This window comes from Castanea sativa, chromosome 11 (assembly GCF_040712315.1).
Source record: "Castanea sativa cultivar Marrone di Chiusa Pesio chromosome 11, ASM4071231v1".
In the NCBI taxonomy this organism is placed as follows: domain Eukaryota; kingdom Viridiplantae; phylum Streptophyta; class Magnoliopsida; order Fagales; family Fagaceae; genus Castanea; species Castanea sativa.
Genome location: NC_134023.1, coordinates 64,297,960 through 64,311,185, shown reverse-complemented (window position 1 = coordinate 64,311,185; position 13,226 = coordinate 64,297,960). Strand labels below are relative to the sequence as shown.

The window sequence follows — 13,226 nt, the reverse complement described above, 5'->3', positions numbered from 1 at the left end:
ATCAGTTTGTTTATTTTCAATTTTAGAACTACAGCATCTTCTTCTACTAAATCCACCAAAATGTTTGCAATAAAATTCGGGATTTGTTTAAATGTTAGGTAAAATTTGTTGTCATTGAATAATACTATTTAATATTCAGTTATCAACTAAATTGAAATTTTTTTTTAATAAAAAATACGCATGTCAAAGACTCTTTGATATAACACGGGTTGTAAAATACACAAATAAAAATAATAGAGTAAAAATGTAAATTGCATCCTCTAAATCTGACTAAAATTCATTTTAGGCCTTAAAATTTACTTTCATTTAATTGAGTTATTAAAGTTCAAGTTTATTTAATTAAGGCATCTCTATCAACTTTCATTAAATGTTTCCATTAAGTGTTCAAATTTTTATTTTTCAGAATCAAACTAATTTTTTTTAAATCCAAAATTTTTAAAATATATATATATATATATAGATGTATAATTTTAAGCTTTTCTCCTCTAAAAAATATTTAAATTTTTGTTAAATTTTTTCTTATTTTGATTTTGTTTGTAACAATCTTTAATTTCATACTCAAAATTTATTACCCCAATACAAAATTTCTTTACAAAATTTTCCAAAAATAAAACAGCGCAACACCATCATAGGTGGAATAACTAATTGTAATTGCACGTGGTCAAGTTTAATCATAAAGATGCACATTGACTTCTTCTTTTTTTTTTTTTTTTTGAGAATGAAGATTGCTACTTGTATTGAAAATCAGCCAGGATCAACAAAAAGTACATCATAGAGGTGTGGTGGAACATCCTCCACCCACACCGACAAACCTCTAACGTGTCTTGCATGTCTAGCTAGGTTGTGGGCTACTTTATTACTAGTTCTACGAACATGAGAAAAAGCAATACATTTACTGGTAACTAATAAGGATTTGTCAGACTCTAGAAGATGGCCAAAAGAAGATAGGGAGGCTTCCTTACTTGGAAGAGAATTTATTACCACTTTCGAATCACCTTCAAGCATGAACTTTGAAATACCAAGTTCTTGTGCGAAGGACATTGCCCTTGCTGCTGCCATGGCTTCCACTATGACCAGCGAAAATGGCAGAAGGGCTTGCTCTAACAGCGAAGCTATAGCCTTTCCTTGACAATCGTGAACTACCACTCCAAAACCCACCTTGCCCAGCTCCGAAAAAACTGCCCCATCAAAATTCAGTTTGAGACAATTCGCCGAAGGTGGACTCCATTGAGCACTGGCCTGGGGTCGAATGACAGCTAAAGGTTGACTAAGGGAGTATTGGCTCTGTTGAAAAGTGGTAAGGGTCTGAGATGCTTGTTGGAGAACCTGAGCTTTGGGAAAGTCATTTGTGCTCACTCGAATTTGATTTCGCCTATGCCATATCGTCCACATCACCATGGCCATGAGGTCTATATTTTTTCTTTTCTCATGGACCAAAATGATCAAGTCTCAGTCTTCGGTCTTCAAAATCTGGAACACCATCCTAAATATCATCTAGCATGGCACACTCCCACAAAGCATGGAATACTGTTTCAGCCTCAACCCCACATTGCTCACACTTGTCTTCCAATAATATCCTCCTCTTCATTAAGTTTTGCTTCACTGGTATGGCTTCTTTGCACGCTCGCCACATAAAGTTCCGCACCTTGTTGGGGGACATTGAGCCCCCAAATCTAATTCCACACTTCATTCTGCTGCTGCGTGTTGACTAAAGGGACCTGCATAGAAGTTAGTTTTGCAAGAAATTTAGGGCCTGAATTTACAGTGTAAATATCTGATAGGGTGAAGGGCCAAATGATCTTGTCCTCCATTGGGAGTACGACTTAAAGGGATGCTGAAAACCAAAGCAGCTTCATCAAATGACAACAATCCATGCACTAAATCTAAGTCCCATGTTCTTATGATCGGGTTGATGAGCTCAGAAACTCTTGCATCTTTAAAACCTGGTACCATGTCAAAAAGGACTTGTGGATGATCCTGTGATGGCAGCCACGCATCATTTCAAATGCTAATTGCTTCTCCACACCCAACCCTCCATCTTGCTCCCTTAAGTAGCACATCTCTTCCCTTTAAAATGCTATGCCAAGCATGCGAGCCAAAACTAGATTCTTGAGCCTCCCAAATACTACAATTTGGAAAAAACTTCATTTTAAAGACTCTATAAAAGAGGGAATCCTTATTATGAAGTAATCTCCAAGCTTTCTTGGCCAAGAGAGCATCATTAAAGTTGGCTAGATCTTTGAAGCCCATACCACCTTCCTTCTTTGGGAGGCAGAGTGTATCCCACTTCACCTAATGAATTTTTCTCCGGTCACCTTTCTAACCCCACCAAAATCTTCTTATCAAGCTCTCGATTTCTGAGCAAAGCCCCAAAGGAAGTTTGAAACAACTCATAGTATAGATTGGAATAGCTTGGACGACTGCTTTTATTAAGATCTCCCTTCCAGCTTGTGATAGGAGTTTCTCCTTCCAGCCCTGCAATTTTTTCCACATTCGTTCCTTAATATAATTGAAGCTTGCTTTCTTGTTTCTCCCCACCAAGGATGGTAATCCCAAGTATTTTTCATACTGAATAATTTCTAGTACCCTAAGTGCCAACTTTATTTGATTTCTGATATCATCACTGGTAGATTTACTAAAGAAAATTGTTGTCTTGCTTCAGTTAATCTATTGACTTGAGCATTTCCCATACACTTTCAAAATATTCAGAACCCTTTGGCACTCCTCTATGGTGGCCCTGCAAAACAACAGGCTATCATCTGCAAACAAAAGATGGGTTAGTCATGGACTATTTCGACAAAGAGAGTAGCCCTTAATGTGTCCTTGATGAGAGGCTTGATTAAGTAGTCCATTAAGGCCTTCAGTGCAAAGTAAGAATAGGAAATGAGAGAGTGGGTCTCCTTGGCAAATGCCTCTTGTTGGTGTGATCCTGCCTTTGGGTTCCCCATTTACCAGTATGGAATATGTCACAGTTTTGACACATAGCATCATGAGATTGATCCAGTGCTCTGTGAACCCCATTTTTTCCATGATTGAGGACAAATAAGACCACTCCACTCTATCATATGCTTTGCTCATGTCAAGCTTGATGGCCATACAATCTTCCTTTCCTTTATGTCTCTGCATACTGTGTAAAGACTCAAAAGCTACCAATATATTGTCAAAGATAAGTCGACTTTTAGTGAAAGCACTTTGATTCTCAGTAATAATATCAGGCAAAATTTTCTTAAGTCTATTTGTTAGGACTTTGGAGAAATTTTTATACAAAACGTTACACAAACTGAAAGGTCTAAATTCAAAGGCAAATTCAGGATTTTTCTTTTTGGAATGAGAGTAATAAAAGTGTAATTGAAGTGTTTAGGTAAAGTAGCAGAATTAAGATAATGCATCACAGTATCAAAAATATCATCACCAATTAAATTCCAATAGTATTGATAGAAGAGAGGTGGCATACCATCAAGCCTAGGGGCCTTAGGCGAGGCCATTTGGTTGATGGCTTGCTTGACCTCCATATGAGTGAACTCGAATGAGAGCATGGAATTCATCTCCACAGTAATGACTCTCTGAGTGGAATCTGTCACTAAGGTACAAAGTTGCTAGTTGGCTGTTTGGAGAAGTTCCTGGTAGTATTGCACAAGACATTCAGCTATATCCTCATTGTTATCAATCACACGGCCATTATGGTCTTTCAATCTTCGGATCATATTTTTCCTCTTCCTTTGAGAAGCATGGCTGTGAAAGAAATTTGAATTTCTATCACCAAATTTTGCCCACATGATTTTAGATCTCTGGAACCAAAGTTTATTTTCTTTATCAACCAATTCAGCTATCTACTTTTTCAAAACACAGACTTGCTGATTGTTTCCCGATCTCATGGCTACCCTTTCAGCCTCTTTTAAATCCTTTCTCTTTCGACTCAATACCTTTCTAACATTTCCAAAACAATCCCAGTCCCATTTCCTAAGCTCTTTACCACATTTGTCTATTTTACGAATGACTTGATCTTGATCATCCTCTTCTGTCCTTGACAGCCATACCGCCTCTACAATATCTGAACACCCACAATCAGAGAGCCATATTTCTTCAAACCTGAATGGTTTGGCATAAGGTGGAATATCCAACCCATTTATGGAGATCCATAGCAGAGAGTGATCTGAAGAATCCGAATTCTAGTGGTGAATCTTTGACCCTGGAAATTTCATGAACCAATCATGGTTGGCCAGTCCATGATCCAATCTCTCCCACAGTGAATGGCCATCAGCAAAATGTTTCCTCCATGTAAATTGTTCTCCCACATAGCCTAGGTCAAGAAATCCGCATTCATCAATGACATCTCTAAAAAGTTACATCTGAGCTTGGCTTCTATTGCTGCCTCCCAATTTTTCCGAGCTTCTTGTGATTTCATTAAAGTCCCCAGCACAAAGCCAGGAAAGATTATGTCTAGTATTGAGTAACCGAAGTTTATTCCATGCTTCACTTCTCATATGTGTTACTGGTTCCCCATAAAAACCTGTGAATCTCCATTCATCATCACCATCTTTATTAATTATTAAATCAATATGATATTTGGAAAAAGAGTCTACATGTACATCACTAGAATTTTTCCAATAGAGTGCTAAACCCCTACCCCCTCTAGGATTTCTTTCTACAAAAAACAGATTATCAAACTTAATATTTCTTTGGACTTCTTTTAGCCTAGCTTCATCTGCCCATGTCTCGGCTAAGAACACGACGGATGGATTTTTAGCCCGAATCAATGCTTCAAGCTCCTTTCCTATACGCAGGTTCCCAAGCCCACGACAGTTCCATACTATGAGATTCATTGTGCTTGGCGGGGCTGCTGAGCAGCCTCCACCATTAAATTTTGTTAACTGTCTTCCTTTGAAACTTGTAGTTTTTTTGTAGGTAACTTAGGAAAATACTCCAATACTTCTTCTCTGCTTCTTTTTGTAACCGTGGGACCCTGTGGTGTGTCAGTTTCCATATTAGTTTCTCTTGCCAGCCTTTTGCACGTGCGTAGAGTTCCGTTTGTTGGAATGGGAGGTGTTGAATTTTCTACCACGTGGGTTGCTTGCTCTAGACTTGCTGCATGTTGAGCTGGCGATGAGAGAGTTAATTGCTTCCCATTTTTAGCTAAAACTTGTGAGGTGTCAGCTGTCCTAGGATCCACATGCTCTCCCCTCTTGTCATAGTTTCCAATAGCCAAATCTAATTTTTGAATCTGTGTTTCAAAATCAGCGTTATTAGTATGGAAAGAATTTAATTCCGGGTTGGAATCAATTACCTTTAATGTCTGGTTTCTAGTATCTCGGACTGATTGCGTGATGTGCTCCCTCAATTCTTGAATTTCCATAACTGACTCACGCTCCAGGTCCGCTCCTGCCACCTCACCGGATTCAGATTATTCGTGATTTCCCTAGTTTTCCTAACCGCTGTCACAGGTGGCTTCTCGGCTGTTGCAGGTTTGGAGTTTTTTGTAGCGCCTCCCAAACCATCGCCCATTCCAACAACCACGATGAACGGAGTTCTTCTCGGGTTATATGGCTCTGCTCTTAACCATGGTCCATATTCATGAGGTTCTGTGGTTTATGAATCCTTCCTTGCTAACCAGGTCTTGCAATCTTTTCCATCATGAGAAATCATACCACACCAATAACAAAAATTGGGAAGTTTCTCATATTTAAAAGAAACCCAGTTCTCCTCTTCATCGTCCAATGTTATCCATCGACCCCGACAAAGAGGTTTTGAGATATCAATTTCCACCTGGACACCTAAAAACTCCCCTCCCACCAATTCGCTGAGATTCTCACACGGAGATACCTGTCCTAGTGTTTCTCCCAACTCAATTGTCGTCTCGGAGTCAAGCAGACGCATCGGCAATCCATGTTTTTGCACCCAAAATTTCAGTTTGGTGAACCTCAAATACCTGGACGGTGTAGACCATCAAATCTCTGTAACAGGATAGCATGTTAATCAAACGTCCATGGCTCATTAGCAAGGACCCGTTCTGCGTTAGATTGGAATTCGAATATGAACAAGAGTATATGGTCGCCTGCTTCGCGCACCTCGAAGTCCTTTTTGGCTCTCCACAAAGGTTTAAACGTGCGGCCTATTGCTTCCACATTAAGGGATCTCTTGGTAAGGAACTTGGCAGCCAAAACATACTCCTTGCTTCGTAAGTTTTTGGACTTCGACAGACTAAGCTTCACGTCTTCCTCATCTGTCAGTGAAAGTTTCTTCCAGTCGTAAAGTATATCTTCCATGAAGGCAAAGCGATGTTGATAGGGAATAAGACAAGGATTAGACCATGCATAAGAGGAACGGAGGTCAAAAGAAAACCCTATAGCTAGAGAGGATTAGCAGAGGGTGAGATTTATCATTCCAGGGAAGATAACGGCGTTCTACGTTCTAGTCTCTCCAGGGAGAAACTAGGGCGAGAAAAAAATATTTTCAGATGCACATTAACTATTAAGGCTTATTTTGGCCAAAACTTTTAATGCAATGGTTTGATTGAAGCACATGAGCAACTCGAATCCTTCTCCCTACCACCCAAAACACCTTGTGTATGGAGAAGTGCTAATTCAGCTACAAGACCATTGACGAACATTTGATCTTCTAGACTTATTTCCAACAAAATGTTGTAAGATTGCGTAGTCAAATTTACAATTTTGCATTACATTACAATTGTGCATGTATCAAATTAATCTAGAAAATCAAATGATAATTAAGGGGTCAATAACACAAAGCTTATTTTTTCAATAAATCCTACTTGCATCTATCGCCTTTTGAATCCAATCCAACCTCACCTTCTCAACTCTGTTTTTGTAAAAAAAAGTATGTGTTATTTGAACTAAACATTGTTGAATTTGTTGAAATAATAATGGTAGATATACATGGTTGGAGATGTTGGAAAAAAAAATGCAAAATGCATATTAAATTGTGTAGGGGAAAAAAAGAAGAAGAAGAAAAAAACTTAGGCTTTGCTCTAAACAGCAACTTGCTATTAACTTTTTATAATTCAAGCTGATTGAACATAATCAAAACTCAAAAGGAAATATTAGCACTAGAAAGACATATATAAGAACAAACTTAGTTAAATCCTAAATGCAGTAATATTGGGAAGAGGTGTGCCTTTAAGGAAGTGTTTGATCAAAGAAAGTGCTCTTGCAGGTTGATAGCTTGGAACTTGATGCCCTGCCTCTCTTACTGTTGCAAATGTTAGGTCTCCTTTATACACTTGAGTATAGCCACCAACCTGTGACACCAACAAAGAATTTAGCTCTCAAACTGAGGAACCCAAGAACATCTTTGTATTTATATATATAAAAGAAGTTACCTCTTGATTGAGGAACCAAGGCTGCCATGGAGTCTTTACACTAAGTTCCATTTTGTTTATAGAGTATAGTGTTGAAGTAACAGGAACCCTTCCATCAATGTCGCCACTGCATTTCATCCAATAAATACTCATTTGAGTTTTTTTTTTTTTTTTTAATTTGATAGTATATTCGTACGGATAATGATTTCAGGTACGATTCACAATCCCTGTTTTAATCAATTAGGCTGAACTAATAATTTGTATAGCTGTTATTAATATTATATCGCTTGTCATGTTTCATGTTTACAAAATATCAAGATAATTAGAGAGTAATAACTATCATATCTATAAAATATTTACATTTCAAATTTTTGTGTATTTTAAAAATGTGCATATAACATGAAATTATGAATCAAATGGTAAGTAACATAACTCTCAAAAAGAATGATAAATAACATTTGATTAACATAAAGGAAAATGCATAATGCAACGTATGGTGATATTTTCAAAATGTTAATATTATTACACTTATTAAAAGTCCATTTGGTACAACTTTAAAAAAATAAAATTGAAAATGAGCTGTTTGAAAAGGCTATACCTAAAAAAAAGTGGGATTTTAAAAAAAAACTTCACCATGAAAAAAATGTGGTTTCAAAATGCTATGCCACGAGCAATAAGTGGTGTATCATTAACAAAGAATTTCACCATATGTAACTTGACAATGGTGATGATAATTTTAATTTTTTATCAAGATGATAATGATAATACTATAAAAGAAAAAATAAATAAAGGTTGAAATACACTATATATTTTTTAATTCCTTATGCCATCTTTACCTAAAAATCCACACTCGAATTCCATTGTCCATAAATTCCTTCAAAAGGGGAATAATGGTTGACGGGCTATCGGTCCAATCTTGTATGGTATCACCACATTGTTCCCAGTCATGTGTGAGTTTAGTAACATTAGCATGAAGGGCTTCTTGAACATCAGGTCGATTCAGATAAACATACATATAGTTATTACTACATGGATCAAATTCTAGTATCTGCAGCACAAAATAACAAAACAAAACAATTTACTTCAAATTTTCTAAGAGCTAGTGAACATTTATATAATGTAATAAAAGAAATGGGGTAAATTTGCATCCCCTTAAAATGATTTAAGCTTCTAATTTAGACTCAAGCAACACAAATATAGAAAGAATAGTTCTAAGACCACAAATTATTTCACAATTTTTTTTAACAGCTCTGACGTGACGGATTGTGAATGATTGTTTATCACTAACACATCGATCTACTATTTTTTTTTTCTCCACTCTCACTCTTTCACGTCACAGTTATGTGATAATTTAATTATGGTTCTAGATTTTTTTCTTTTTTCTTTTTTCTTTTTTAGAAAAAGATGTCGATCAACTTACAGATGCTCTCTTGGGTCGAGTTGTTACATTGGAAGACAAGCACAAGGGAGCATAAATGTTATAGATATTGATGGCGATAATATTATCTTCGAGAGCTACATAGGATTCTTCGCACTCACGAGATTGAGCAGTGGCATTGGGTGAAAAATCACAGTATTTGTGTATTTGATACACATCTTCGTTCGAAATGATAGCGTGGCTTCCAAGGTAATCGATTAATCCTTGTTCGTCAGTTTCATCATTGATTACTGCATTTCCAATCTGCATATATTATGAATAAGAAATCAATGAGAATTGAGAAAGCATATATTAAAATAACACGTGAAACATAATTATAAAGGAAATTAATGGGAGCAAGATAAAGATACTATTGAGATGTTGTTTCCTTCTTTTGTTTTTTTTTTTTTTTTTTCCTCCTAAAAGTTGACAAAAATACAGTCATACTTAGAAAAAAAAAAAAAAAAAGTTGAAAAACATGTCCATAAACAAATAACCTATTAAACTAACAAAAAAAATCTAATTAAAACACACGTATTACAAACAATTATCAATAAGCTTCTTTGTACATTTTTCTTAGTTATTATGAGTGGCTTAATAATAGAAATCCTCCTTCTCATTTTTTTTTTTCATCTTATGCTTCACTAATTCTAGTATGTCATGTATTTAAAATTTTAGTTATTTAATTTACAAGATAAGTAAAATAAAAAATAAATGATAAGTTGTAATTGATGGAATATAAAGCAAGAATCAAAACATTAGATAGAAAATTTTTATTTTTGACTTAAATCCTTTACAATATAGTTTTTGTAAAGATTTTATGAGTTTATTTTAAATATAACCACCTTTAATCCTAGGGAACCACATTATTGTTTCCCTCACTTCCCTAAATCAGAGGGTTCTTTTTTATCTTCTTTCTTTAACAATTTTAACCTCATTCAATTTTATGCTCTAAATTTAGTCCTTTTATTTTTTAACCATTAATTTAAAGAGGATTATTTTTAGCAAATTAGAAAAATCATAGCACCAATCACATGAAAGTTTTGTAAGTCCATAACTCATAGGATCACTAAAAACATGTTATTGTTATAGTCTAAGTCATGTCTTTAAAGTGAATTGTTATTTTTATTGGTTAGTCCTCTTATTTTTAACTTCGAAGGACTAAATTTAGTCATTTTAAAAGGACTAAGTTTTATACTTAAGAAACTTTGAGGACTAGAACATAATAAGACCATGTAAATCACATGAAAGTTTTGTTAGTCCATAACTCATATGATCACTAAAAAAAAAAAATTATTGTTGCGGTCTAAGTCATCGATTCTTATTATTGAGTCTATACTCTATAGAGACTAAAGAAAATAAGAGATAAAGACACAAAGAACGTGGAACTTCGTTGGGCTGGGTCTTCATAATGTTTGTCATAGTCTAGCCAAGCCGTGTTGGACCCACTGTCATGACCACCATATTTCTTCTCCTTCATAAAAATTTACGAGAAAAAAAAAGGACTAAGCAACATTCATTTTGACTTCAGGTAAATTATGGAGCTGTTTGGAAACATTGTTCTAGTAATGCCATAAGATTATAGACATACTTTTCTAAATTATTACTCGCATAACACTTATCTCCTTAAACTATAAAAGTGCACACTTATCCCTCTAAACTATTATCCGTGTAATATTTTTCACATAATATCATGAATAATAGATTAAAGAAGTGTTCATTCTTATAGTTAAGGGGGTAAGTATATATTTTTATAGTTTAGTAGGATAAGTATAAAAAATGTATTATTTAGTGAAATGTAATTTCTACTTTAACTTGTAAGTTTCATTCATTATTTGTTTTTGAAAAGGATTTATAACCACTTTTATTGTCCCGTCCAATTATTTCCCTTAGACTCTTCCAATTATTGTATGTTTTTCTTCATTTTGAAAAGTATGCATAAGGAATTTATAACCACACTGAGTGTGACACCCAATTATTTCCCTTAGACTCTTAAAACTTGCAATTACTTTGTGAGAAAGAGTGATTTTGAAAAGTATAAGGATTATAACCACACTTGGTTTGACATCCTGTTATTTACCTTAGACTCTTAAAACTTGCAATTATTTTGTGAGAGAGAGAGAGAGAAAGAGAGATGTACAATAATTCCTTTGAGGTTGATAATGGTCTTGTTAGCTTTCTTGTTATGGTAGAGAATGGTATGTGCAAGTTGGGGAACATAATGTCCAGCATAGCTTTCTCCTGAAATATAAAAGTCACGATCCTTGTATTCTGGAAATCTCTCTAACCAATTCACCAAAAACACATAATTATCTGCTGCAGTTCTACTATCCCCACTCTTATCATAATCCGATGTTGTATTGGAGTAAGAAAATCCTACACCAGCTGGAGACTCAAGGAACAGAACATTTGCAGCTGTAGAAAAAAAAAATTCCAAATTAAGATAAAATTTAGCTTCAGTTTTAGACAAAGAAAAAATAAATAAATTTAGAATATTTGGCAAAAAATAATAATTAGATAAGTATACCATAATTCCATGAAAAATTGTTTGTATAAAGTGTTTTGCCATCACTGTGCACACGAAATGGTCCAAGCTCAACCAATGCTCCAGTAAAAGATGAACAACCTGGACCTGTGGATAAATAAAGGTTTGACATTAATTAATAGTATTAATTAGGTGGCACCTTCTCAAAAAAAAAATCCAGGTGGCACATAATGTATATATAATATTGTATGTTCTTAAAAATAATAAAGTTATGTTATATAATATTTAACATCTCTAAATTAATGGCATCCAAGTGCCTTTAATAATCTCAATATATAAATGCTAATAAAGTAATATAATCCCAATTACGCACAAGGGTTTTTAAATTTTTTCAAAAGAAAAAAAAAATGGTAGCGCCCAACTTTATAGCTCAATTAGTATCTCCATTGAAAACACACCGGGACCAAAATAATATATAACTCAAAATGCATGGTCATCTTGACTATAATAGGATAAAAATATGATAAATAATTTTATCAAATCATACGATCAATATATTTTTCATTGTGATTGTCTAGAGTTCTGAGGGCATTGGATCAATCTCTGGGAGAAGTGTAGTCTTCCAAGTCACATATTAGGTGATGATAGAGAATATCTATTTAAGCGTGGTCTTAAAATATTGGTTGAGCGACTTGAACCAAAAATCTTACGTACCACACACACATAAAGTTTGAAAAACAGACATCATTCAATTATTTTTTCAATAATTTGGAAAAAAAAAAAAAAAGGGGGTATAATATCATTCAAAAACTTCGTCTAAGTGTCTGTTTAAAATCTATTTATTTTGCTAAAATTAAAAATTTTTTACTAAAAGTACTGTAAATAAAAGTAAAAGTTAGCTGAAATTCTATAATGTGACCCATGAATAATACCAAAAAATAAACATATGAATAGTAAAAAAAATAAGCAGAATAGTAAAATAAGTTGGCAAAAATAATCTTGTCAAACAGTCACCAAAGGTCTCTTCCAAAGTTTCACTACAAAAGAATTGGGTGGTGGTGTGTAAGAGTGGGGGTTTTAATCCCATATCATCACTTAGAATTCTAGGACATGCACTTAAGAAACATAAAGTATTACCAGGATGTTGTCTGTGAGTAGAGGACGTGTGATCAACCAGAGAACCAAATATCCAGTAAGTCAGGAGAGAATGTGAAAAAGCTGTTTTGGTTTCTTTATTTTTCAAAGGAAATTTTATGCTGCATCGATTTATGGAAGTTCTTTAAGTAAAATTGTAATACCATTAACAGTACTGTTTCATGTATTCTTATCCATACTATCACTCCCTGGCTCTATAGAAGGAAACAGATAAGATGAAAAGAGAAAAAGACCAGGAAAGAAACAGAAACTGTGAAGACAAGAAATAGATCAAGTACCTCCATTGAGCCAAAGAAGAAGAGGCAATGAATTCTTAGAATGATGTGCTTCAACAAAATAGTAATAAAGCGCTCGACCAGCTGATTTATCCACTGTGACATAACCACCATATTGAGAGAAATTCACATATGGTTGTCCAGGCAATCTCTCAATCCTATCTTCCTGCTTCAACCCTACCTGAGGATGAACATTAGCTTCATTGACATGATCATTCACCTTGAAAAGACTCGTGTCCACACCAAAATTTTGCTTCAACCTGGCCTTGTAAAGATAGTCCAAACCGTGCCTTCCCTTCTTTCCATGAGTTTGAGCCAGGAAGCATGAAAGGCTGAGAAAGAATAAAAGAATCCAATACAAAGATTTACTGTTCATTGCTTTTCTTTTTCTTTCTTCACAGAAATCAAGCAAATGGAGAAAGAAAGAAAAGGAAAAAGATGGTGCGTTATGATCCAAACTGGCTATTTATACGGAAGGAGAAAGAATATTGCAAGTTGATACATCTCAATGTACATGAAGGGTTAGGATTGTAGGATTTTTTTTTTTTAAATATGATAAAGATTATGTATATAAAAATT

The 13,226-nt window shown here is 34.7% G+C and overlaps 2 protein-coding genes across 2 annotated transcripts; both read right to left on the bottom strand.

Moving 5' to 3' along the window:
- Positions 1-744: 744 nt before the first annotated feature.
- On the bottom strand, positions 745-1,404 carry LOC142616950 (uncharacterized). Its single transcript, XM_075789682.1, has one exon. It carries the CDS (start codon positions 1,402-1,404, stop codon positions 745-747), a length of 660 nt encoding a protein of 219 aa, XP_075645797.1.
- A 5,575-nt stretch (positions 1,405-6,979) lies between these two features.
- LOC142615640 (serine carboxypeptidase-like 40) lies at positions 6,980-13,158 on the bottom strand. The gene is made up of 7 exons (XM_075788379.1): positions 12,651-13,158; positions 11,260-11,364; positions 10,873-11,147; positions 8,736-8,996; positions 8,152-8,363; positions 7,337-7,442; positions 6,980-7,255 (listed from the first exon to the last, which is right to left on the bottom strand). The coding sequence occupies exons 1-7, from the start codon at positions 13,021-13,023 to the stop codon at positions 7,094-7,096; spliced, it is 1,494 nt and encodes a 497-aa protein (XP_075644494.1). The 5' UTR covers positions 13,024-13,158; the 3' UTR covers positions 6,980-7,093.
- Positions 13,159-13,226: the final 68 nt, after the last annotated feature.

Excerpts from the sequence above, each read along its gene's own strand:
- LOC142616950 (XM_075789682.1), bottom strand. The coding sequence starts at position 1,404 with ATGGCCATGGTGATGTGGACGATATGGCATAGGCGAAATCAAATTCGA.
- LOC142615640 (XM_075788379.1), bottom strand. The coding sequence starts at position 13,023 with ATGAACAGTAAATCTTTGTATTGGATTCTTTTATTCTTTCTCAGCCTT. Across the intron at positions 11,365-12,650 it reads TCTTCTTTGGCTCAATGGAG|GTCCAGGTTGTTCATCTTTT; the intron begins GTACTTGATCTA and ends ATTTATCCACAG. Across the intron at positions 8,997-10,872 it reads TCAACCTCAAAGGAATTATT|ATTGGAAATGCAGTAATCAA; the intron begins GTACATCTCTCT and ends TAATATATGCAG.